This window comes from Salmo salar, chromosome ssa22, assembly GCF_905237065.1.
Source record: "Salmo salar chromosome ssa22, Ssal_v3.1, whole genome shotgun sequence".
Lineage (NCBI taxonomy): Eukaryota > Metazoa > Chordata > Actinopteri > Salmoniformes > Salmonidae > Salmo > Salmo salar.
Genome location: NC_059463.1, coordinates 28,938,169 through 28,964,765, shown reverse-complemented (window position 1 = coordinate 28,964,765; position 26,597 = coordinate 28,938,169). Strand labels below are relative to the sequence as shown.

General features: G+C 40.0%; 2 protein-coding genes across 7 annotated transcripts; one reads left to right on the top strand and one right to left on the bottom strand.

The window, feature by feature from the left end:
- Positions 1–2,386: 2,386 nt before the first annotated feature.
- On the top strand, positions 2,387–16,360 carry LOC106583232 (glycoprotein-N-acetylgalactosamine 3-beta-galactosyltransferase 1-A). Its single transcript, XM_014167169.2, has 2 exons — positions 2,387–3,031; positions 14,915–16,360. Exons 1-2 carry the CDS (start codon positions 3,029–3,031, stop codon positions 15,215–15,217), a joined length of 306 nt encoding a protein of 101 aa, XP_014022644.1. The 5' UTR covers positions 2,387–3,028; the 3' UTR covers positions 15,218–16,360.
- Positions 16,361–18,875: 2,515 nt separating this feature from the next.
- LOC106583230 (uncharacterized) lies at positions 18,876–24,999 on the bottom strand. Of its 6 annotated transcripts, none has more exons than XM_045705676.1 (7): positions 24,748–24,999; positions 20,419–20,563; positions 20,063–20,264; positions 19,910–19,945; positions 19,745–19,798; positions 19,484–19,559; positions 18,876–19,216 (listed from the first exon to the last, which is right to left on the bottom strand). In XM_045705676.1, exons 2-7 carry the CDS (start codon positions 20,524–20,526, stop codon positions 19,198–19,200), a joined length of 495 nt encoding a protein of 164 aa, XP_045561632.1. In that variant the 5' UTR covers positions 20,527–20,563; positions 24,748–24,999; the 3' UTR covers positions 18,876–19,197. The 6 variants fall into 6 exon arrangements, with proteins under 6 accessions (XP_045561632.1, XP_014022643.1, XP_014022639.1 ...); XM_014167168.2 differs by having other exon boundaries at positions 20,165–20,264; XM_014167164.2 differs by having other exon boundaries at positions 19,910–20,264.
- Positions 25,000–26,597: the final 1,598 nt, after the last annotated feature.

Here is a 26,597-nt window from a genome sequence, read left to right as displayed (position 1 = left end):
GGGGTGTTATGTTCAATTTTTTGTTCTTTTTATTATTATTATTTTTTTTTTTCTGCAATGTTTAAAGAATGCAGGTTCGGAATCCTGAAAGAGTGAGACGCATGCTGTTGTAGGCTGGGTACCAGTCTCTCCACTCTCTGTACTCCATGTCATGTGCCAAGGAGGCTGGCCTTTCTACTATCTTCAATGAACATTCTGTTATTAATGAGCTCCAGCAGATCCTGATTCGATCGGAACTCTTGTCACTTTTTTTTCTCCACAGTCTGTCGAAAGTTGCTACAGTAGCACACGTCTAAATTATCAAACTAAATACATAATGAAATTCCAACCACAAAATGTCTTAATTCAGCTTGCTAACAGCTAAATGTTTGTTTTAGACTTTGTTTTAAATTATCGTTCTATTTCCGAGGCTCCATATGTTGTCAAGGAAAATATGTTAATTCCGGCAGCCAATGAGCAACTCCACTATAAATCCCGCACGTATTAAACAGTCTCTTTGGCAATGACAAGGAGTGGAATGTTAGCTTAAGAGGCTGGTACTCAGACTAATACTAGTTTTGAACTATTTCAATCAGAACGAGTGTCGTTTAGTATAGCTTTTACTCTTTAATTACATTACCAAGTTAATTTGGTCATTGTGGAATGGACATGCTTGTTGAAATAATCATACTTCATATGGATTTTGTAGTATTTTAAAAGAGTAGATGTTTCTGGAAACTTTTATAAATTTTGAATGTTCAAAACCGTTATTTGAAGTTCCAGATTATATTTAGCTTTAATGGCATTTAGAACCAAAGGGTACTAAAATGTAATTTCTGTGAAATAAGTATTGGAGCTCATCTAGTGAGAGTAATTGGTTAAATGTCATTCAACGCCTGTTCAGCCAAAATGTTATATTTTCAACATTGTGCTCATAGGGCAGCTGTTCTTATCAACAACTTCATTTTAAAGTTACAACCTTGGCATAGGACAACATAGAAAACTGTAATATTAGGGAACTGGTTAGGAAACGGACGTTTCTGACTTGCTAACTGAATGAACGCAGTACATGTATAACTACAACCAGTTAGCAATTCGGAAATGTCAGCGTTTCCTAGTTCCGACTAGCACTTGAATGCGGCATTTTTTTGTGCAAAGTTTTTTTCAGAGATGTCGAAGGCGTCACAGGCTGACTACACCTCGCGTGCGCGAGCGTTGCAAAATACATTTTGAAATCTATATTATTCAATTATTGCGTGCACCAACGAGTGTCTGCTTTGCCAAGGTCTAAAATAGAAGTCAGTTCTATTTGTGATGCAGATCGCACTGCAAGTCCTGCCTCTCCCATCTCCTCATTGGTTGTTAGAAGCAGGTACCCAGCAGGGACTGAAAGACGAATGAGGTCAGTGGCGGTAATGCACCTAATTTATTAAAGTTGCCAATCGCATTATAAAGTCAAGAGAAGGAAAAGGCCTGGAACGAGGAGAGATGACTAGAAACTATTTGGTTGATCGTTTTATGTGTGGATTAATTGTCTTGTGCATGTCAGGTAAAATAACAACTCAATGTTTATATCCCAGGACAAATTAGCTAGGAACAGCAAGCTAGCAAAATAGGACAAATTAGCCAGCAATTGCAAGCTAGCTAGCTAAATTTCCATGTTTAATACTTTTTGACCTGTCCCCAAATTAATATAATTAGTTCAGAGTTTGTTTTGATATTTTAACCTGCGTGTCGTGATCGCGTTATTGTAGCTCCTCAAAATATATAAATAGTTTGGCTTGAACATGAGGGGATCATTTTTATATGAAGTTAAAACCATTATAAGCACACTTCCCTGAGGGATGTTATAAAGTAATTTTGAGCTCTCTTGTAAAATCTGCATACTCATACCTAGCTGATTTAAAATAAAGACCATTAGAAAAAACATGGGCAAGAAAAGCCATATTTTGAGGAATTCCCTCATTGATTTCAATTTTCAGGTGATAGGCCTATATGGAGGAAACGACTGCTTTTTCTGTCAACAACCCCACAACACCCTCACACTTTTATCCAACTTTTTTTGAAGTAATTAAGCTTTTATCATAAAGATAATATTTTCTAGTACAGTAACTACTTGGTTAGAACGTTTGCCTTACGTCAATGACTACTATGCTCTGGTGCCACTCAATGATGGTTGTGCCTGTTGCGTGTCGAATAGAAATAGAGGGCGGGGACTAAGGCAAGAAACCGCAAAGGATTAACCAATCAAGGGATTCAGATACATTTTGTGGGCCTGTACATTATATAATAATGTATTGTGTATATATATATATATATATATATATATATATGTATATAATGTATATATGTGTATATATATATATATATATATATATATATATATATATATATAGTATATAATGTATATTATCAGAAACTGGAGTGTATTTATTCCGCCTATTCTGTTGCAAAACGTTTCTTAAACGGAAGCAAACGAAAAGGGGAGGGAGCTACCTGAATCTGTCCATTGTAAACTAGTTTTGCTCTCTTTGCTTCTTAAACGGGTTCCGTAATGAATACACCCTTGATGTTGGCGTTTCCAGTACCTCATTGTGCAGTCCGCCCACCCACCCATAAAGAGGCTTTTAACATCGAAGTTTAACATGTGGCTAAAGTAGTTGAATTTCCTATTGACAGTAATAAATAAACGGACTTTACGCACCAGTGAAAGACACCGGATAATCGGTATTGTTGTAGGCTAACAATTGGAATTGATGTCTCATTTCTCATCCATGCTAACGTTAGCTGGCTGTCTAAAATTGATGATGTGAGATGAGGCGGCTAGCGACAACATAGCTATTCAGCCTGCTGAAGAATACTCCAAGGAAAGAGAAGAAAAGACTGTTCACTTCTCTCACTAGTTTAACGCCAAGTGGAATATCGTATTTGTTTTGACGAAATTGTGTTTAACTCGTGAGCAAATGTCTAAATTATAGTTAATCTTAGTCCAACACGCGCCACGTTTCAACTGGACCAAAGAGTGACTTTCCGCAATTTAATTCAAGTAATGGTAAGTACGAGCTAGCCTGACTACCCAGTTCTCTTTTGATATCTCCACCAGACGTTTTTTTTGTAGGGCCAACAATGTAATTTGTTTCCAGCCAACAACCCTGCCACACTTTGTTAATGTTAGTTAAGCCATGTACTGTATGTGTTTAGCTACAGTGCCTTACAAAAGTATTTAAAAGTATTCATTGGATATCATCACATTTTATTGTGTTACAAAGTTTGATTAAAATGTATTTAATTGTCATTTTTTTGGTCAACAATATACACAATACTTTAATGTCAAAGTGGAAATAAAATTCGAAATTTCTGAGCTGCATGACAGGAATGAATCTGCTCAAGGGATGTTACCATGGAATGAGGCCGTTGGTGATTTTAAAACAAATTCTGCAATTTAATTGGGTACAATGGGAAGTCATAGTAGTCACAAACCACAGTTGGATTCACAAGTTTGGACAGCACAGTAGAGTACAGTACTGTAGAGTAGCGTTCGGTATTGTACACCTTAGAGCACGCTAGAGTTATTAAATACCAGGGTTGGGTAAGTTACTTCATAAAAGTAATGTTACTAGTTACCTGTCCAAAATTGTAATCAGCAACACATTACCCAAACTCACTAATGTAATCTGATTACATTCAGTTACTTTTAGATTACTTTCCCCTGTGCAGCTGTATTCATCGACCTGGCCAAGGCTTTCGACTCTGTCAATCACCGCATTCTTATCAGCAGACTCAACATCCTTGGTTTCTCAAATGACTGCCTTGCCTGGTTCACCAACTACTTCTCAGATAAGAGTTCAGTGTGTCAAATCGGAGGGCCTGTTGTCCGGACCTCTGGCAGTCTCTATGGGGGTGCCACAAGGTTCATTTCTTGGGCCGACTCTTTTCTCTGTATACATCAATGATGTCGCTCTTGTGGCTGGTGATTCTCTGATCCACCTCTACGCAGACGACACCATTCTGTATACTTCTGGCCCTTCTTTGGACACTGTGAAAACTAACCTCCAGACGAGCTTCAATGCCATACAACTCTCCTTCCGTGGCCTCCAACTGCTCTTAAATGCAAGTAAAACTAAATGCATGCTCTTCAACCGATCACTGCCCGCATCTGCCCGCCCACCTAGCATCACACCTCTGGATGGTTCTGACTTAGAGTATGTGGACAACTACAAATACCTGGGTGTCTGGTTAGACTGTAAACTCTCCTTCCAGACTCATATTAAGCATCTCCAATCCAAAATTAAATCTAGAATTGGCCTCCTTCACTCATGCAGCTAAACATACCTTCGTAAAACTGACTATCCTACTGATCCTTGACTTCGGCGATGTCATTTACAAAATAGCCTCCAACACTCTACTCAGCAAATTGGATGCAGTCTATCTATCACAGTGCCATCCATTTCGTCACCAAAGCCCCATATACTACCCACCACTGCGACCTGTATGCTCTCGTTGGCTGGTCCTCACTTCATATTCGTTGCCAAACCCACTGGCTCCAGGTCATCTATAAGTCCTTGCTAGGTAAAGCCCCACCTCAGCTCACTGTTCACCATAGCAGCACCCACCCATAGCATGTGCTCCAGCAGGTATATCTCACTGGTCATCCCCAAAGCCAATTCCTCCTTTGGCTGCCTTTCCTTCCAGTTCTCTGCTGCCAATGACTGGAACGAATTGCAAAAATCACTGAAGCTGGAGACTGATATCTCCCTCACTAACTTGAAGCATCAGCTATCAGAGCAGCTTTCAGATCATTGCACCTGTACATAGCCCATCTGTAAATAGCCCATCCAACTACCTCCTCCCCATATTGTTATTTATTTTATTTATATATTTTTTTCTGCTCCTTTGCACCCCAGTATCTCTACTTGCACATTCATCTTCTGCACATCTATCACTCCAGTGTTTATTTGCGAAATTGTAATTATTTTGCCAATATGGCCTATTTATTGCCGTACCTCCCTAATCTTACTTACTTCATTTGCACACACTGTATATAGACTTTTCTATTGTGTTATTGACTGTACGTTTGTTTATTCCATGTGTAACTCTGTCACACTGCTTTGCTTTATCTTGGCCAGGTCGCAGTTGTAAATGAGAACTTGTTCTCAACTGGCTTACCTGGTTAAATCAAGGAGAAATAACATTTAAAAAAGAGGCATTAGAAGAAGACAAATGTATGTTACCAATTGATTGACATCTATTGCAGGATAAATCAATATTAAAGTTTACATAGCTGGCCATATATATGGATGTTACATTTTACTTTATGGGTTGGTTATGTAGGCTTCTTCCAGAATAGGACTTGGAAATGTGAAAGTATAGATTAGCCAAATTAATTTACCTGAGCATAACCCCAAAACTAAGGAGTTATTAGCCAGCCCTACTGTTTATGATTTTGTTGTCATGGAGGACTGATTGGGGTCATTGATTAGAGTTGAAAAATAATTGCTGCGCTCATGGAGTGGCATGCTTTTGAGCACCACGGAGAAGTGCTATTTACATGTGAAAAATGAATGCCATATGCTACATTTGCTTTAGGCCTATTGTTCACCTTTTTGTTGGTGACACTTTTGATATCTTGATAATAGGCAGCTGTTTAATTAAACGGCAAATCCACTGATACAACTGTGGTAAAAAGCTGAGGGATGGGCCTGGAGAAATGTAACCACTCTCAGATGAATACATAGAGCTATGGATGCAAGGACTGACCATCCATGATATCAAAATTATTGTTTTAACCATGTTATGAGGCTATATAGTGTTTGTTTACATGTACAATGTTTACAAACATTGGAGTAAAACAAGCTTATATTTTGGGTTCTCATGGAGTGTGACAGTTGAACTAATGTCATGAGGCATAAGTTATATTCTTGCAGAATCAAGTGGTGTGTGTGTGTGTGTGTGTGTGTGTGTGTGTGTGTGTGTGTGTGTGTGTGTGTGTGTGTGTGTGTGTGTGTGTGTGTGTGTGTGTGTGTGTGTGTTTAATCACACACACACACAGTAACGGTCAAAAGTTTGGACACACCTACTCATTCCAAGGTTTTCTTTATTTTTACTATTTTAGAATATTAATGAAGACATCAAACTATGAAATAACACATATGGAATCATGTAATAATTAAAAAAGTGTTATAAAATATATTTTGATTTGTTTATTTGAGATTCTTCAAAGTAGCCAGCCTTTGCCTTTATGACAGCTTTGCACACTCTTGGCATTCTTTCAACCAGCTTCATGAGAAATGCTTTTCTTGACAGCTTTGCACACCCTGGAATGCATTTCAAATAACAGGTGTGCCTTGTTAAGTTAATTTGTGGAATGTGTTTCCTTAATGCGTTTGAGCCAATCAATTGTGTTGTGACAAGGTAGGGGTGGAATACAGAAGATAGCCCTATTTGGTGAATGACCAAGTGCATATTATGGCAAGAACAGCTCAAATAAACGAAGTGAAATGACAGTCCATCATTACTTTAAGACATGAAGGTCAGTAAGTGCTGAAAATGTCAAGAACTTTGAAAGTTTCTTCAAGTGCCGTCGCAAAAACAATCGAGCGCCATGATGAAACTGGCTCTCATGAGGACCGCCAGAGGAAAGGAAGACCCAGAGTTACCTCTGCGGCGGAGGATACGTTCATTAGTTACCAGCCTCAGAAAATGGCAATTAACTGCACCTCAGATTGCACCATCATTGAGTTCAGACACATCTCAACATCAACTGTTCAGAGGAGACTGCGTGAATCAGGCCTTCATGATCGAATTGCTGCAAAGAAACCACTACTAAAGGACACCAATTATAAGAAGAGATTTGCTTGGCCCAAGAAACACGAGCAATGGACATTAGACCGGTGGAAATCTCTCCTTTGGTCTGATGAGTCCAAATTGGAGATTTTTGGTTCCAACCGCTGTGTCTTTGTGAGATGCAGCGTAGGTGAACGGATGATCTCCGTATGTGTGGTTCCCACCGTGAAGCATGGAGGAGGAAGCGTGATGGTGTGGGGGTGCTTTGCTGGTGACACTAAGTGATTTATTTAGAATTCAAAGCACACTTAACCAGCATGCCTACCACAGTATTCTGCAGTGATACGACATCCCATCTGGTTTAGGCTTAGTGGGACTCATTTGTTTTTCAACAGGACAATGACCCAAAACGCACCTCCAGGCTGTGTAAGGGCTATTTAACAAAGAAGGAGATTGATGAAGAGCTGCATCAGATGACCTGTCATCCACAATCACCCGACCTCAACCCAGTTGGGGTGAGTTGGACCGCAGAGTGAAGGAAAAGCAGCCAACAAATGCTCAGCATTGAAATGCATTCCAGGTGACTACCTCATGAAGCTGGTTGAGAGAATGCCACGAGTGTTCAAAGCTGTCATCAAGGCCAAGGGTGGCTACTTTGAAGAATCTCAAATATAAAATATATTTTGATTTGTTTATCACCTATGGTTACTACATGATTCCATATGTGTTATTTCATAGTGTTGATATCTTCACTATTATTCTGCAATGTAGAAAATTGTAAAATTAAAGAAAAACCCTTGATTGAGTAGGTGTCAACTGGTTTCAAAAACAATGAGTGATAGACAGCTTAAACGTCTTGAATTCAACCATTATTGGGTTCAAATACACATCTAGATTTGTGTACAGCCATGCACAACAACCACAATCCGTAAGGCGCAAATATCTAAATGAGAGAGCAGCAGTTTGATTCACATCAATGTGCTATGTAGATATCAGTAAGTGATATCCATATCACCGTAGACTACAGCACTGCTGTCGTCCTTACCTCCAAGTTTGTATTCAAGTTGGATAATCTTTGGATGCTGACAGCAGTCGCACCATTGGAAGCCATAGCTTGGACTGTAGCCTACAAAAACCTATTCCTGCTCTTTACCCGCGATCCTTCAAACACATTGGTGTGTCATCATAGTGGTCTCTGCCTTGTGGTCAGACTTGCTCTGGTGGAACAAACTTAAACTTGCGTCTTTTTTCAATACTGATTTGAATGTCATTGAGAGTCAAAGATATTTGTTACAAACATCCTTTCTGATTACAGTTACCGTTTTTTGTAATCCCTTACATGTAATCCGTTACTCCTCTATAATGTACTAAACTCTACTATACCTTTACTGTACTCTACTGTAACGTATTGAACTCTACTGCGCTGTACTTTGATGTCCAAATTTGTGAAACATAGATGTCTATCATTGGTTCAGATTTGGTCCGACAAACCAAATTTGGTCTTGTTTGGGTGCCGAGCTCATAAAAAAATATTATACTGTGTATAATAATACCCAAATATGCAAAGGATGCATATTTATACCTTTTGTGTACCTATTTAGGAAAATGACATTCATATCCATAATTATGCATGTAGTATAGATCAGGGACCCATGATGAAATTCCATTTCCGCAGTTCCTTTACCGGGTGTAGCCTAAATCCACTTCACTTACTGTAGTTCATTAAGAAAGAGATTTTTTTTCAGTCAATTGCTTAGCTGACACCCTGTTCTTTCTGCAGACATCGTTCAATCTTAATTTTTCCTATGGATGACTGACAGTATAATTTTAAATCAAGATATTCCTATTTTAAGTCAACATTCTCGTGATGTGTGGTCGTCCAACTGTCTTTGTGGTACCATTTGAAAATGTAAATAAAAATTGTATTCCCATTTCAGTATATTTATCAACCAAAACATGACACCCACCCTGTATTCAAGAGAATGTTGTCTCAACCGATGGCGGGCACAACACAACCTTCGATTATGTAAAATAGGGTCTACGATACAACATATGCGAATAAATACAGTTGAAGTCGGAAGTTTACATATACTTAGGTTGGAGTCATTAACTTGTTTTTCAACCACTCCACAAATTTCTTGTTAGCAAACTATAGTTTTGGCAAGTCGGTTAGGACATCTGCTTTGTGCATGACACAAGTAATTTTTCCAACAATTGTTTACAGACAGATTATTTCACTCATAATTCACTGTATCACAATTCCACTGGGTCAGAAGTTTACATACACTAAGTTGACTGTGCCTTTAAACAGCTTGGAAAATTCCAGAAAATTATGTCATGGCTTTAGAAGCATCTGATAGGCTAATTGACGTCATTGGAGTCAATTGGAGGTGTACCTGTGGATGTATTTCAAGGCCTTCCTTCAAACTCAGTACCTCTTTGCTTGACATCATGGGAAAATCAAAAGAAATCAGCCAAGACCTCAGAAAAAATAATTGTAGCCCTCCACAAGTCTGGTTCATCCTTGGGAGCAATTTCCAAACGCCTGAAGGTACGATGTTCATCTGTACAAACAATAGCACGCAAGTATAAACACCATGGGACCAATCGGCCGTCATACCGATCAGGAAGGAGACACGTTCTGTCTTCTAGAGATGAACGTACTTTGGTGCGTAAAATGCAAATCAATCCCTGAACAACAGCAAAGGACCTTGTGAAGATGCTGGAGGAAACCGGTACAAAATCCACAGTAAAAAGAGTCCTATATTGACATAACCTGAAAGGCTGCTCAGCAAGGAAGAAGCCACTGCTCCAAAATCGCCATAAAAAAGCCAGACTAGGGTTTGCTACTGCACATGGGGACAAAGATCGTACTATTTGGAGAAATGCCCTCTGGTCTGATGAAACAAAAATGGAACCGTTTGGCCATAATGCCCATCCTTATATTTGAAGGAAAAAGGGGGAGGTTTGCAAGCCGAAGAACACCATCCCAACCGTGAAGCACGGGGGTGGCAGCATCATGTTGTGGGGGTGCTTTGCTGCAGGAGGGACTGGTGCACTTCACAAAATAGATGCCATCATGAGGGAGGAAAATTATGTGGATATATTGAAGCAACATCTCAAGACGTCAGTCAGGAAGTTCAAGCTTGGTTGCAAATGGGTCTTCCAAATGGACAATGACCCCAAGCATACTTCCAAAGTTGTGGCAAAATGGCTTAAGGACAACAGTCAAGGTATTGGGGTGGCCATCACAAAGCCCTGACCTCAATCCTATAGAACATTTGTGGGCAGAACTGAAAAAGCATGTGCAAGCAAGGAGGCCTACAAACCTGACTCAGTTACACCAGCTCTGTCAGGAGGAATGGGCCAAAATTCACCCAACTTATTTTGGAAGGCTACCTGAAACGTTGACCCAAGTTAAACAATTTAAAGGCAATGCTACCAAATACTAATTGAGTGTATGTGAACTTCTGAGCCACTGGAAATGTGATGAAAGAAATAAAAGCTGAAATAAAAAATTCTCTACTATTATTCTGACATTTCACATTCTTAAAATAAAGTGGTAATCCTAACTGACCTAAGAAAGGGATTTTCTTTCCATGATTAAATGTCAGGAGTTGTGAAAAACGGAGTTTAAATGTATTTGGCTAAGGTGCATTTAAACTTCCAACTTCAACTGATATGTATATTTGTTTACTCGTTTTTAGAGAATTGATCTTAATTAAAGGTAAAAAAAATTACTTAACTTTTTTTCAATAAATAGTTTGACAACACTTTTTGTAAGCTTTTAAATTATATCAATCTCCACCTTTTGATCTTTTCAGTGATGAAGACATGGATGTCTCATGTTATGGTGGGGCAGTGGTGGAAAAAGTACTAAATTCTCATATTTGAGTAAAAGTAAAGTTACCTTCATAGAAAATAACTAAATTGAAAGTCACCCAGTAAAATGCTACCTGAGTAAAGTCTAAAAGTATTTGGTTTTAAATATACTGATGTATCAAAAGTAAATGTAGTTGCTAAAATATACTAAAGTATCAAAAGTAAAAGTACGAGTAATAAAAAAATCCTTATATTAAGAAAACCAGACAGCACATTTTTATTTATTTTATTTACAGAAAGCCAGGGTCACACTCCAACACCTCAGACATAATTTAGTGAGTCCTCCAGATGAGAGGCAGTAGGGATAACCAGGGATTTTATCTTGATAAGTGTGCAAATTGGACCATTTTCTGTCCTGCTAAGCATTCAAAATGTAACGACTACTTTTGGGTGTTAGGGAAAATGTATGGAGTAAAAATTACATAATTTTCTTTAAGAATGTAGTGAAGTAAAAGTAGTCAAGAATATAAATAGTAAAGTACAGATATGCCAAAAACTACATAAGTAGTACTTTAAGGTACTTCACACCACTCTGGTCTGGTATGGAATTGAGCTGTGATTTTCTCTTTTTTTTTCACATAAAATATATGACCAATAAAAAAACATTTATTTCAAAGTTTAACAAACCATACAACTCTGCACAAGGACTACTTTTAACAATTGACACTGAACATTTGATAAACACCTTTACTGGAAGAACTGTGCAAATGCAAAGTTTGGTTACACAATTTCAGTAGAATCTCCCTCAGTTTTTTTTATGTGACCACATTTCCCAAAAGCGCTGTTAAATCTCTGCTCCAAAAGAATGAGGTGTCAGCTATGGCATTACACTGAGTTTAAAAACATATATTTTTGTTATTGAACTACAGCAAGTGGTAATGGAATTTCATCATGGTTCCCTGACCTAAACGCGTAATTATGGAAATGAATGTCATTTATTTTCATGGTGATGTATCCTAAATAGGTACACAAAGGTAGACATAAGCAATATCATCCTTTGCATATTGGTATTATTCTACACACTGGCTATTATTTTAATAATCTCCGGCACCAAACTTTGTTGCTCCCTACCGGACCAAATCTGAACCGATCATAGATGTCTATGTTTCACAAATTTGGACATCAAAGTACAGCACAGTAGAGCTCATTAGAGTACAGTACTGCTGCACAGAACAGTATAGTTCAGTACAATGCATAGAGTATAGTTCACTAAAGTAGAGTTTAGTGAAGTACATTATAGTATACTCAACTCTGGAGGGCTCTACTGTGTACTGAACTCTACTACTCTACAGGACTGTAATATACTCTGCTTGTCTTTACTGTACTGTAGTGTACTGTGCTGTCCAAGCTTGTGAAACAGATATTTATGATTGCTTCAGATTTTGAATCAAGGCTAGTCTGGACCAGACCAAAAAACATCTGTGGACGTTGAAATCAAGGCCAGGGTGGACTAACCAAATTTCAGCTACTTTTCAACATCCATGGACGTTGCTCAGTGCGTGAGGATGCTGGTTACAGTAAATGGAAGGAGAAAGGCTCTTGGGTAGGTTTCTGTAAGAGATGGGACAGGTGACATTAATGAGAGAGAGAGAGAGGGAGGGAGGGAGAGAGAGACTGTCCAGACTTTTTGTATGCCAGTGGAAGGGAGGACTGTAGCAGTAGACCCAACTGTGGTTTGTGACTACTATGATTTTCCATCGTAGCTAATTAAATTGCAGAAATTATTTTCTTCTGTTACCAATTTGGTAACAGAATTTTGAGTTTTAATCACTTAATAATTCATAAACAAAATTGATATCAGTAAAAACGCTAACTAATTGATAGGTCTGCCTTCTGTGAACTTTCATTATCCACATGAGGGAGAGAAATGACAAAATATCTGAAAGATATGCGGGTTTTTGTTTACAGATTTTCAAGGCACAATGCAATGTTTCTTAAACTTACAGAAGGCAGAAAAATGTCTCAAACTAAATAAAGTGTTTATTAGTTGTCAGGGGTCTTTACTTCAACATTACTGTGTTTTTATGTATTTCTAATTCCATTTAAGACTTTATGTTTTCTAACACCCCTTTTCCATCTGACAAGAAATCAAAGCCTTCTCTTATTCCAAGTTTTTACAATGGAAAAGGGATCTATCTATCATTTTTTTTTTTTTTTAAATCAACGCCGATACCGATTTATTGGGGGACCAAAAAACTTTTTGGGGTCCTCCAATAATCGGCGCTGAAAAATCATAATCGGTTGACCTCTAGCTGGTACATGCATTTATGGCTGAGATCTCAAATAGAAATCCATTTAAAAAGAGTCATGACTCATGCACTTTCTTATGTGCATTGTTATATGTTAAGCAAAGCATGCGGTTTCATCTTCCTAGTCAATATACCAGGCAGCTCTATCTTGATAATGGATGTGATCGTCACACCAGTTTTATTTCAGACGTCTTCAAGCTTGAACGTTTCTTGAGGTGGAGAAGCAGATGGTAGTTCCTGGTTATCTGACAAATCAGTCCACGAAAGCAACCTGTGTTCTAAAGGGGAATAGGTTTGGGTTGAAGGAGTTATATGACCACCATTATCACCATGGTGTTTCTTTATAAAGTTTACTATTGTATAGGCCTATTTTCTGTTTGTGCAGTCTTCTAGGAACCACATGCATTCAGAGGCTAGGTTTCTTTTCTCCCCCGTGTAAGGTGTTCTCCTCAGAGGGCTTGGGGTGTGATTTTCGGTACCATATACCAGGTACAGATTAACAGTAGCAATGTACATTTTGTATGCCTATAAATCCTATTAGATTAGCAGTTTTCTTTCCTGGAGTGAAATTAAATTGTGTATTTATCTTTAATTCTTCATACAGAGTGCAGCGTTGTGATTGACGGTAGCCTAATTTCTTAGAAGATCATAGTGTGCCCTTAGGCGATATTTCCATATACTCTTATATGCTTTAAAATTTAGAACAATGGGGTCTGCACCTCTGCAGTGTGGAGTAGGACCAGTTTAGAATGATGGATAATAGGACCTGGGTCCAGACTGATGGATAATAGGACCTGGGTCCAGACTGATGGATAATAGGACCTGGGTCCAGACTGATGGATAATAGGACCTGGGTCCAGACTGATGGATAATAGGACCTGGGTCCAGACTGATCAGTAATGAACGATGAATTATCAAGTGCAATAAATCATCCACACCCCCTTTTGAATCAGCTGTTTTCTTGAAGGAGCAAAGCATGCACACATTTAAAAACAATATGCTTATTATCCTTTTATTTATGAAATGTCTTGCACAATTAACTTAATTAGTTTTTATCACTTTACACTTATGGGGGGAAATTACCCCTGTAAACGTAATTTGCTTATATGATGCACAAGTAGAGGAGAGTCTCATTTCATACAAGCACATTTGTTTCCATGTTTGATTTTCAAAAAGAGGAGAGTAGAGGTGAGGAGAGGAGGTGAGCAAAGCCAACTGAGATTCCCCTATATACAGTTGCAACATTTCTGGGAAAGTTGGCAGATTTTTGAAACCCTCAGTGAGCAATAGGTTTGGAACATTGACAATAAAATCACAGTATCAAATTGCAATACATATAGAATCGTGATGCGTATCGTGAGGTATCTGGCAAAAAAAATCCTAATCACCAGACTGATCAATAGACCAAGGTGTCATGGACCATTTACTGAATGCCCAAGATAATAGCAGGTGTTGATACTTACTCTCCTATTTAAACCAGTTCTACCAGGGATGCTGCTATGCCCATGTGGCCAATGAGAGGGTAAAGCCTTTTGGCCCAATTGTCTTTCACCTTGGCTTTATCCTATACATATGAAGCAGCTCATGCTTTGATATGGTTTAAAAAGCACTCAGTTATTCCTTGGATTTATTGATTTGACCATGTGTAGGCTATTCATTGTCAGTGGGATCTAACTGTGGCAAGTGTGACTACAGTATGTGGTTGCTATAGGATTGTGCTACCTGGTCTTTGGTATAGCATCTCAGGAGATGCCCTTATTGAACCCAGGCAGAACTGGGACAGGTTAAAAGAAAAGAGGGAAGGATAAGGAACTGATTGTGTTCCAATGTAATAGTGGGTAATCAACTTGTTGACTTGCTGACAAAATGACACTAGCACTACTATAGCTTTACTAGTACATTGTCTCCTGTCCAATATGTTGTTGTGTAATGCTAAACAGATCAAAGGCCTTGGTCTGCCCTCACTGTCTGTACCCATCCTTTCCCCATCCTGGCTCTAATCCTGGTGTTTTGTACCGTAGGGGGTGAATTGCTGCTCTGACCTGTCTGTGTCTTCCCACTATGTGGACTCGTCCCTCATGTACCTGCTGGAGTACTACACCTACCACCTGTGTGCCTTTGGCTACAGGTACCGCTACCAGCCCCCGGCCCCCCTGGGCTACAAGATGGAGGGGGGACACTCGTACTCCAAAGAGCAGCCAGCCATCCCGAGGGTGCCGCTGGCGAGGGGGGAGGGTCTGTCCAGGACAGACAGGAAACAGGAAGTGATGCCTCCTGCTGCTGCAGGGGAGAAGGACCCACCTGCTGCTGCTCAGGATGACTAGCAGTAGCAGCTGTGTGTGTGTGTGCTTGCCATTTGAGCGTGCATGTTTTACACATGTGCAATCACCTGCACAAAAGTGAAAAGACGGTGCAAACTGTGGTGCCTCCAAATAAGTGTGCTGTTGTGAAGGACTCTGTGGGTGGTGAAGGATCTGCAAAGAATTTCTGCTGTGACGGCAAGATTGGCCTTTTGGCTGTAAGTTGGTTGGATTGTCACTGCGGTAACCCCATCCCTTTTTAGTCCTTGTTTTATATTTAACATGATTTGTTAACTCATTCCAGTTTTAATCCATGTTTCAATTACCTCAGTTCTTTAAGACACATGAAATAATTATTGGATGACTTAGAATAACTGGATTTACTGGCTGATTTAGGATCAGCTTTGCCTACCCTAATCAAAACCTAAGCTACTAGGGGTTGAAAACCAAGCCTGGTCTTAGATCTGCATTTATACCTGTAGATACAGGTGAAAAGATTATCTGTAATTAGATGTGAAAAAGACCAGCAGATCCACTCCTTTTGGAGAGGGAGAAAGAGGAATCTTAGGAGACCTGGCTTTCTCTATCAGCCCCAGTAGCTTGTGCCTTGTAAATCATGATTGTATGCACCGTCAGCTGCACATTTTGACACTGCACTGTGACAAGTCTGAGAATTATCTTTTCAGAGAGGAGAAATCTCGTTGTTTATACGTTCCACAGATCTAGGCCAATAGGAAGGCCTTATGTTGGAAGGTGGAGATGCCTTTTGGACATGTCGCTTGAACCTACCTGTGCATGATCAATTCAGCTATCTCTGTTGGATTAGATAATATTTCATTAATTTGTTTTATTTTTGTTTTATTTATACTGAACCAAAATGTAAACGCAACATGTAAGGTGTTGGTCCCATCTTACATGAGCTTAAATAAAAGATCCCAGAAATGTTCCATATGCACAAAAAGCTTATTTCTCAAGTTTTGTGCACAAATGTGTTTACATCCCTGTTAGTGAACATTTTTCCTTTGCTAAGATGATCCATCCACTTGATAGGTGTGGCATATCAAAAAGTTGATTAAACAGCATGATAATTACACAAGTGCACCTTGGCAGTACATCCAACCGGCTTCACAACCTCAGACCACTTGTAACCACGGCAGCCCAGGACCTCCACATCTGGCTTCTTCACCTGCGGGATCGTCTGAGACCAGCCAACCGGACAGCTGATGAAAGAAATGAGTATTTCTGTCTGTAATAATTTCTCCTTTGTGGGAGAACTAATTCTGATTGGCTGGGCCTAGCTCCCCCATGGCTGTGCCCCTGCCCGGTCATGTGAAATCCATAGATTAGGGCTTAATTCATTTATATAAATTAACTGATTTCTTTATATGAACTGTAACTCTGTAAAATCATTGAAATTGTTGCATTTATACTTTTGTTCAGTATACAGTGCCTTCGGAAAGTATTCAGACCCCTTTTTTTTACATTTTGTTACGTTACCGCTTTATTCTAAAATGTATTAAATTGTTTTTTTCCCTCATCAATCTGCACACAATATCCCATAATGACAAAGCAAAAACAGGTTTTTAGACATTTTGTTTTTTTATTTGTAATAAATTGTAATAAATCACAAGTATTCAGACCCTTTACTCAGTACTTTGTTGAAGCACCTTTGGCAGCAATTACAGCATCGAGTCTTCTCGGGGATAACGCTACAAGCTTGGCACACCTGTATTTGGGGAGTTTCTCCCATTCTTCTCTGCAGATCTTCTCAAGCTCTGTCAGGTTGGATGTGGAGCGTTGCTGCGCAGCTATTTTCAGGTCTCTCCAGAAATGTTTGATCGGGTTAAAGTCCGGGCTCTGGCAGGGCCACTCAAGGACATTGAGACTTGTCCCGAAGCCACTCCTGCGTTGTATTGGCTGTGTGCTTAGGGTCGTTGTCATATTGGAAGGGGAACCTTTGCCCCAGTCTGAGGTCCTGCGCACAGTGGCGCAGGTTTTCATCAAGAATCTCTATACTTATCTCTGTTCCTCTTTCCCTCTCCTGACAAGTCTCCCAGTCCCTGCCGCTGAAAAACATCCCCACAGCCTGATGCTGCCACCCCCATGCTTCAACGTAGGGATGGTGCCAGGTTTCCTTCAGATGTGACGCTTGGCATTGAGGCCAAAGAGTTCAATCTTGGTTTCATCAGACCAGAGAACCTTGTTTCTCATGGTCTGAGAGTCTTTTGGTGCCATTTGGCAAACTTCAAGCTGGCTGTCATGTGCCTTTTACTGAGGAGTGGCTTTCGTCTGGCCATTCTACCATAAAGGCCTGATTGGTGGAGTGCTGCAGAGATGGTTGTCCTTCTGGGAGGTTCTCCCATCTCCACAAAGGAGCTCTGTCAGAGTGACTGAGACCCTTCTCCGATTGCTCAGTTTGGCCGGGCGGTCAGCTCTAGAAAGAGTCTTGGTGGATCCAAACTTCTTCATTTAAGAATGATGGAGGCCACTGTGTTCTTGGGGTCCATCAATGCTGCAGAAATGTTTTGGTACCCTTCCCCAGATCTGTGCCTCAACACAATTCTGTCTCTGACCTCTACGGACAATTCCTTCAACCTCATGGCTTGGTTTTTGCTCTGACATGCACTGTCAACTGTGGAGTCTTCTATATAGACAGGTGTGTGCCTTTCCAAATCATGTCCAATCAATTAAATTTACCACAGGTGAACAACAATCAAGTTGTAGAAACATCTTAAGGATGATCAATGGAAAGAGGATGCTCCTGAGCTCAATTTAGTGTCTCATAGCGAAGGGTTTGAGTACTTCTGTAAAGGTATTTCTGTTTTATAATAAATTAGCAAAAATGTCAAACCTGTTTTCACCTTGCCATTATGGGGTATTGTGTGTGTGTGTGTGTGTGTGTGGATTGCTGTGGATAATTATTATTTTTTAATCCATTTTAGAATAAGGCTGTAACAAAATGTGGAAAAAGTCAAGGGTTCTGAATACTTTCCGAAGGCACTGTATTTAGAGGATTGTCAGGGATTGTGGTGCTTCTACCAACACTGAGTTTTTCCTTACAACAGGGCTTTATTACAGATATAAATGCTCCTCAATTTCATCAGCTGTCCGGTTGGCTGGTCTGACGATCCTTCAGGTGATGCCGAATTTGGAGATCTTGGGCTGGCGTGGTTACACGTGGTCTGCGGTTGTGAGGCCGGTTCGACGTACTACCACATTCTCAAAAACGACGTTGGAGGTGGCTTATGGTAGACAAATTAATATTCAATTCTCTGGCAACAGCTCTGGTGGACATTCCTGCAGTCAGCATGTCAATTGCACGCTCCCTCAACTTGAGACATCTGTGGTATTGTGTTGTGTGACAAAACTGCACATTTTAGTGGCCCTGTGTAATGATCATGCCACACCTGTCGGGTGGATGGATTATCTTGGCAAAGGAGAAATGCTCACTAACACATGTAAACTAATTTGTTCACAAAATTGGAGAGATTGAAGCTTTTTGTACATATGGAACATTTCTGGGGTCTTTTATTTCAGCTCATGAAACATGGGACCAACACTTGTAAGTGTTGCGTTTTGGTTCTGTGAAGTTTACATTCTTGTCAAAGGGAACGGTGTTCAGAACTGCCTCTGTTTATTTATGTTTGGTGTATATGTATGTTTAAGAAGAGTTAGAGTTAAATTGATTTTAATCAATTTAATGAAAAGTGCTTTAACCAGCATATTAAAGAAAGACACCCTTCATATGGTATAACATACCTAATGTACTACGACCATGTCTAACATAACATTACATTCATTTGTAATACTTTACATGTGTGTTACAGATATTCATTCATTCACCTTTTATAGTGGTGACAAAAAGGAAAAATAGTGGTATCACAGCAAGACAATGGTTTCTTAGTGGAAAATAACGTAACTTAGGATGAATGACGTGTATACAGTCTGGCGTAGTGCAGTCTGCTGTGCGGTGTTTGGTTGGATGAAAGGGACGAGGCGGGACCCTATACACCGGGTACAAATCTGAGCAGAGATGGAACAAGAAAAACATAGCTCAACTCATTGGTCAGATCTGGAAAGATGACAGAGCAACACTAAAAACTGTAGCACAGTAGTCCAGCCTGTACAGGGCTGATAACTCGTACTATCTTAGTTGCTTTCTTTTAGTGATTGTTTAATCATTTAATATGAAGATTCAACTCACTCCATATTAGACCATAATGGTCTCTAACTGACTTTGGAGTGTTGTTTTTGTACTGATTGGTCATTTCATGTAAAAGTCCTACTTGCCTCAGTCTCCCTTTCTTGATGAGAATGCCTCCGCTTGGCTGTGGGTATACCTCCTCCCTCCAGGGCTGAGGGATGGCTATCAACAGCACAGATCAACAAGTTAAACAGGCTTAGTAAACATGTTCCCCAGCATTCTTTAGCCATAATCTCCTTTGGCATTTAGGAATTCCACAAAGTGCCACTAGAGGGCAGACTCTCTCCAGGCTTTGTTTCCCTCTACCCAGCAATAGATCTGTGTAGCATATGTAGCTAGTTACTCACCTGACCCGGAGCTCCTGCGACCCAGGAGGCCCACAAAGACATCATCCATGTCCCCTACAGAAAAAGAGGAGTCTGGTTCTTTAAAAACTTTATCATTACATACTGTATGCAACAGTGCTTATCATTACATAGTGCATCCAAGGTGTTGGATAAGATTTGACTTACTGATCTTACTTCTTCGTGACGGTAGATCATTTACACCTGAAAATAATGATTGCATATTACTGTACAGTATGTTACCACAATCTAAATGCTGCATTTGACTGAATTTGTCTTCAGATGCATTGGTCACAGACAAGCTGCCTTTGATAAACCTACTGTGTATCTGCATAAATCCATAATGCACGCGACCATCCATATTGAAGAGCCAGCTACCAGCAAACAAAGGCTCTTTAGGACCCCGGAGTCCCAGACTCTCACCTGCACTCCTCCTGCCCATCAGACCCACAAAGGTGTCGTCGTGAATGTCCCTGTACCTCTTAAAATTAGTTAAACCACTGCTGAGGTAATATGGGCTGTCCTGGGAAAGCAGAGAGTTTGTATCAATAAATTGACTTCATTTTGAAATACATTTTTTAATTTGTGAGATACAGACCAACGGCTACAAGACCCAATGAAAAGACGGCAAAACCTTAAAATTTGTAAGACTATTTAAATACTAGAGCAGTGTCTACCTGCAGTATTGAGTTGTAGGAGTCCTCTTCACAGTCTGACTCCATGGGACATGAGATGAGGATAACCAAGAAAGTCAATATGGCCTGCGCACAGCCGTGTCTCATCATCTCTCTGCTGTCCAGGTGGGATAGTGTTCTCTGCAAACTGAGGCAGGAGAAAAGACAGCCATGACAACCATGAGAAACAGGGTATGAGCAAAATGTATCTTCAAATGGGTCTAAAAATGCAAATATTTGTACTGAAACATTTTTATTTTTGTATTAATGTATTCGTTTTGTCAAACGAATCCTTTTAATATGAGTATTGGTTCATTTAAAAAATCCAGACGTACAGCTGAATTTATGAGGCTGCTAAGGCTATTATTTTGAGTATTTAAAAAAAACATGAAATTAAGTATTTTGATAGCCTACAGGAAGTATTTTCCAAGCCCCCCCAAACACAAATTGTATTGCACAAATAAATACTGGGATTTACAAATAAATAAAACATAACTGGATGATAAGATTACAATATTCTCCAAATATGAGAGTACACTGATTGACGTTTGGCAACACAAGACGGTATCCCTGACAAATCAATGCAATGTAGGTCTATCTTACTTTTAGCATTATACATATATACAGTGCATTGAAAATAATTCAGACCCTATGGATTTCTTCACATTTTATTGTGTTACAAAGTGTGATTAATTTAATTAATTACATTTTTTTTTCATCAATCTACACAAAATAGTCTAACGTCAAAGTGGATAAAAATGTATAGATGTATATTATAATAATAATAATAAAAAATAGACAAATAACACAATAAAATAACAGTAGCGAGGCTATATACAGGGGGTACCGGTACAGAGTCAATGTGCGGGGGCACCGGTTAGTCGAGGTAATTGAGGTAATATGTGCATGTAGGTAGAGGTAAAGTGACTATGTATGGATAATAAACAGAGTAACAGCAGCGTAAAAATGGGGGTTGGGGACAATGCAAATAGTCCGGTTAGCCATTTGATTAGCTGTTCAGGAGTGTTATGGCTTGGGGGTAGAAGCTGTTAAGAAGCCTTTTGGACGTAGACTTGGCGCTCCGGGACCGCTTGCCGTGACGTAGCAGAGAGAACAGTCTATGACTAGGGTGGCTGGAGTCCTTGGCAATTATTTGGGCCTTCCTCTGACACTACCTGGTATAAAGGTCCTGGATTGCAGGAATTTTGTCCCCAGTGATGTACTGGGCCGTAAGCACTACCCTCTGTAGTGTCTTGCGGTCGGAGGTCGAGCAGTTGCCATACCAGGTGGTGATGCAACCAGTCAGGATGCTCTCGATGGTGCAGCTGTAGAACCTTTTGAGGATATGAGGACCCATTCCAAATGTTTTCAGTCTCCTGAGGGGGAATAGGTTGGTGATGTGGACATCAAGGAACTTTAAGCTCTCAACCTGCTCCAATACAACCCCGTCGATGAGAATGGCGGCGTCCTTGGTCCTCCTTTTCCTGTTGTCCACAATCATCTCCTTTGTCTTGATCACGTTGAGGGTGAGGTTGTTATCATGGTACCACACTGACAGGTCTCTAACCTCCTCCCTATAGGCTGTCTCATCATTGTCGGTGATCAGGCCTACCATTGTTGTGTCGTCGGCAAACTTAATGATGGTGTTGGAGTCATGCTTGGCCATGCAGTCATGGGTGAACAGGGTGTACAGGAGGGGACTGAGCACGCAACCCCTGAGGGGCCCCTGTGTTGAGGATCAGTGTGGCAGATGTGTTGTTACCTACCCTTACCACCTGGGGTTGGCCCGTCAGGAAGTCCAGGATCCAGTTGCAGAGGGAGGTGCTTAGTCCCAGAGTCCTTAGTTTAGTGATGAGCTTTGAGGGCACTATGGTGTTGAATTCTGAGTTGTAGTCAATGAATAGCATTTTCACAAAGGTGTTCCTTTTGTCCAGGTGGGATAGAGCAGTGTGGAGTGCAATAGAGATATGCAAATTGGAGTGGGTCCAGGGTTTCTGGGATGATGGTGTTGATGTGAGCCATGACCAGCCTTTCAAAGCACTTCTTTGCTATAGACGTGAGTGCTACGGGTCGGTAGTCATTTAGGCAGGTTACCTTAGTGTTCTTGGGCACAGGGACTATGGTGGTCTGCTTGAAACATGTTGGTATTACAGACCCAGTCAGGGACAGGTTGAAAATGTTAGTGGAGACACATTTGCCAGTTGGTCAGCACATGCTCAGAGTAAACGTCCTGGTAATCTGCCGGTCCCTGCGGCCTTGTGAATGTTTACCTGTTTAAAGGTCTTATTCACATCGGCTACGGAGAGTGTGATCACACAGTCGTCCGGAACAGCTGATGCTCTCATGCATGCTTCACTGTTGCTTGCCTCGAAGCGATGACAGCTTTGCACACTCTTGGCATTCTCTAAACCAGCTTCATGGGAACCACACATTCAGAGATCATCTGTTCACCTACTCTGCGTCTCACAAAGACAAGGCGGTTGGAACCAAAAATCTAAAAAGTGGACTCATCAGACCAAAGGACAGATTTCCACCGGTCTAATGTCCATTGCTCGTGTTTCTTGGCCCAAGCAAGTCTCTTCTTATTATTGGTGTCCTTTAGTAGCAATTTGCAGCAATTCTACCATGAAGGCCTGATTCACACAGTCTCCTCTGAACAGTTGATGTTGAGATGTGTCTGTTCCTTGAACTCTGAAGCATTTATTTGGGCTGCAATCTGAGGTGCAGTTAACTCTAATGAATTTATCCTTTGCAGCAGCGGTAACTCTGGGTCTTCCTTTCCTGTGGCAGTCCTCATGAGAGCCAGGTTCATCATAGTGCCTGATGGTTTTTGCAACTGCACTTAAAGAAACTTTCAAAGTTCTTGAAATTTTCCGCATTGACTTCCATTCATGTCTTAAAGTAATGATGGACTGTCAATTCTTTTTGCTTATTTGAGCTGTTCTTGACATAATATGGACTTGGTCTTTTACCAAATAGGCATATATTCTGTATACCACCCCTACCTTGTCACAACACAACTGATTGCCTCAAAGGCAGAAGAAGGAAAGAAATTCCCCAAATTACCTTTTAAGAAGGCACACCTGTTAATTGAATGCATTCCAGGTGACTACCTCATGAAGCTGGTTGAGAGAATGCCAAGAGTGTGCAAAGCTGTCAAGGCGAAGGATGGCTATTTTGAAGAATCTCAAATATAACATATATTTTGACTTGTTTAACTCTTTTTTTTTGGTTACTACATGATTCCGTATGTGTTATTTCATAGTTGTGATGTCTTCACTATTATTTTACATTGTAGAAAATAGTACAAATAAAGAAAAACCCTTAAATGAGTTGGTGTGTCCAAACTTTTGACCGGTACTGTATGTTTGGAGCAAATCCAACACAACACATCACTGAGTAACTGCCTCCTTATTTTCTAGCATGGTGGTTGCTGCATCATGGTATTGGTATGCTTGACATCGGCAAATACTGGTGGGGTTTTCAGGATAAAATTAAACTGGATGGAGCTAAGTACAGGAGAAATCCTAGAGGAAAACCTGCTTCAGTGTGCTTTACACCAGACACTGTGAGAGGAATTCATGTTTCAGCAGGACAATAACCTACAACGCAAAGTCAAATCTACAATCGAGGTGCTTGCCAAGAAGACAGTGAATGTTCCTGAGTTACCGTTTTTACTTAAATCTGCTTAAAAATCTTTTGCAAGACTTAAAAAATGGCTGTAAAATCATTATCACCAGCATCTTGACAGAGCTTGAAGAAAGAATTTTGAAAATAATAACGGGCAAAAATTGCACAACCCAGGTGTTCAAAGCTGCTGTAGACTTCCCCAAGAAGAATCCCAGCTGTAAATGATGCCAAAGGTATTTTTAACATGTATTGACTTGAGGAGCTGAATACTTATGCAACAACTATATTTTAGTTATTTAATTTGTATTAATCTTTAAAAGAAAATATATTTTTTCTTCCACTTTCACATTAAAGGTTATTTTGTGTAGATTGTTGACAACAAATTACAATTAAATCAATGTTAATCCCACTTTGTAACACAATAACGTGTGAAGAAAAGGGTCTGAAAATACTTTTGCAAGGCACTGAATATGCTATAGCTTTAGTGAGAGCTACCTGTAGACTTTTTAACTAAAAAGACCTCGGCCTTCAAGGAATAATGTCTATCTTTTGACAAGTCATGACAGTTTAGCCAAGAATTTGACACTTTTTTTTAAACGATAAAATAAATAATAATACAAAACAGTAAAAAACGTATTACTTTAAAACTAAAACATTTTTCCCCCCCAAGGATGCATGCATTAACAATACAAAAATGATTACCTTATTGATATTTGTTCAATCTTATGTCGATGACAGAGAGAACCTGATGCTTCTTTTTCCGTGTAGCCCTCCTATGTTCTACAATGAAAAGGAAATGTCCTGTAGAAATTCCACCACAAATGATCTCTCCCAATATCTGCCCGATTATTATAGGTACAGCAGAGCACACATGCTCCAATCAGGGTTCGACCAGCTACCCCAATCTCTCTCTCTCTCTCTAACCATCTCTCTTTCTCACCATCTCTCTCTCTCTCTCTCTCTTTCTTTCTCACCATCTCTCTCTCTCTCCCTCACCACTCTCTCTCTCTCTCTCTCTCTCTCACCATCTCTCTCTCTCACCATCTCTCTCCCTCACTATCTCTCTCTCACCATCTCTCTCTCTCTCTCTCTCTCTCTCACCATCTTTCTCTCTCTCTCACCATCTCTCTCCCTCTCTCACCATCTTTCTCTCTCTCTCACCATCTTTCTCTCTCTCTCACCATCTTTCTCTCTCTCTCACCATCTCTCTTTCTCTCTCTCTCTTGCTCTCATCATACATAGTAACAGGTGCATAAACATTTGATTATAACCAAAGGATATTGCAATACTCATGACCTTTGTGGTAAAAGGTAGGCTACTGTATGAATAACTAACAGTTAACTCGAGAAGTAGAGAATTGCAATACCATTTTCCAATCCCAATTAATTGTTTCAATAGCACTGGTAATGTAGTGGTTTAGGGGCATTCTAACAGTGCCAAGCCATTGCATTTACAGTAGACAACTGTATGTGGCAAGAGACAGATGCTGTCAACCTAAACTACTTTTTATGCATACTGTATTATCCTCTCAATAAATGGCATACCTCTGAGTAAATGTGTCTTTTGTACCCAGACTTCATCCCAATTATGTCTAGGTCAGTGGATGATTCATTTACATTATTCATGAGGTCAAATTAGGGCCTTACAAGCTCTCTGCGTAAAATGTCTGTCTCAAAATGAACTTAATAATAATGCAACTTTCTTATTGTGTTCAGATAATAGGGAGAGGTGGTGTGGGTTTGAGGTCACCGTTTTTAATAAGATACTATCTCAGCTTGATCAAACAAAATGTTCAATCTTTTCATCTTTCTTTGTCTGATTTGTGCCAAAGAAGTGAAAGTCTCAGTAGTTGGGTGGCCCTGACATTTCCAGGCAAATGAGAAGATGATTGAAAGATGGGGGCAGTCATGACTGTAGCCTCCTACAATCTCGAGACAGAAGGAACAACTTTTAATTAGACCATTGAGGGTGGATGATTGAACCATTGAGTGTGGCGCCATGAGTCTCTATACAGTGAGTATCCAACTGTCCTCTGCATTGAGCATGCTGGAGCAGCTCGCCATTCTAAAGGCTTTCTATAGCATTGTGACTGCGGGAATACGTTTGTAACCTTTATTCACCTTTATCACATATCACAAAAAGGTTTGATGAATCTGTGCGTGTGTGTGTTGGGGGGGCGTCTTGTGGGTGTTTGCATCTCCATCTGCGTCTGTGCTTCTGGTTCTGACTCATAGAGATGTATCAGTCTCTATATGTGGCAGATATCTCGGACAAGGGGGTTGGGGTTTGAATTTTCATTGAAAATAATTGTAATTACTTGTGCTGGAAAAAGTACCCAATTGCCATTCTTGAGTAAAAGTACCTTAATAGAAAATGACTCAAGTAAAAGTGAAGGTCACCCAGCAAAATACTACTTGGGTAAAAGTCTGAAAGTATTTGGTTTTAAACAGGGGCACAACTTTGGTTTTATAAGTGGGGGGACATAATCATTATTATTATTATAAAAACTCCAAACAGCCTACCCGACTGCTCGGAGGAATCCGCACTGTCCT

What these genes read in the sequence shown, in the direction of transcription:
- LOC106583230 (XM_014167162.2), bottom strand. Translation starts at nt 20,526, where the DNA reads ATGATGAGACACGGCTGTGCGCAGGCCATATTGACTTTCTTGGTTATC. An exon ending in GTCACGAAGAAGTAAGATCA is followed by an intron (nt 19,799 to 19,909) that starts GTAAGTCAAATC and finishes CTTTTTCTGTAG; the next exon opens with GGGACATGGATGATGTCTTT. An exon ending in TCGCAGGAGCTCCGGGTCAG is followed by an intron (nt 19,560 to 19,744) that starts GTGAGTAACTAG and finishes TGCTGTTGATAG; the next exon opens with CCATCCCTCAGCCCTGGAGG.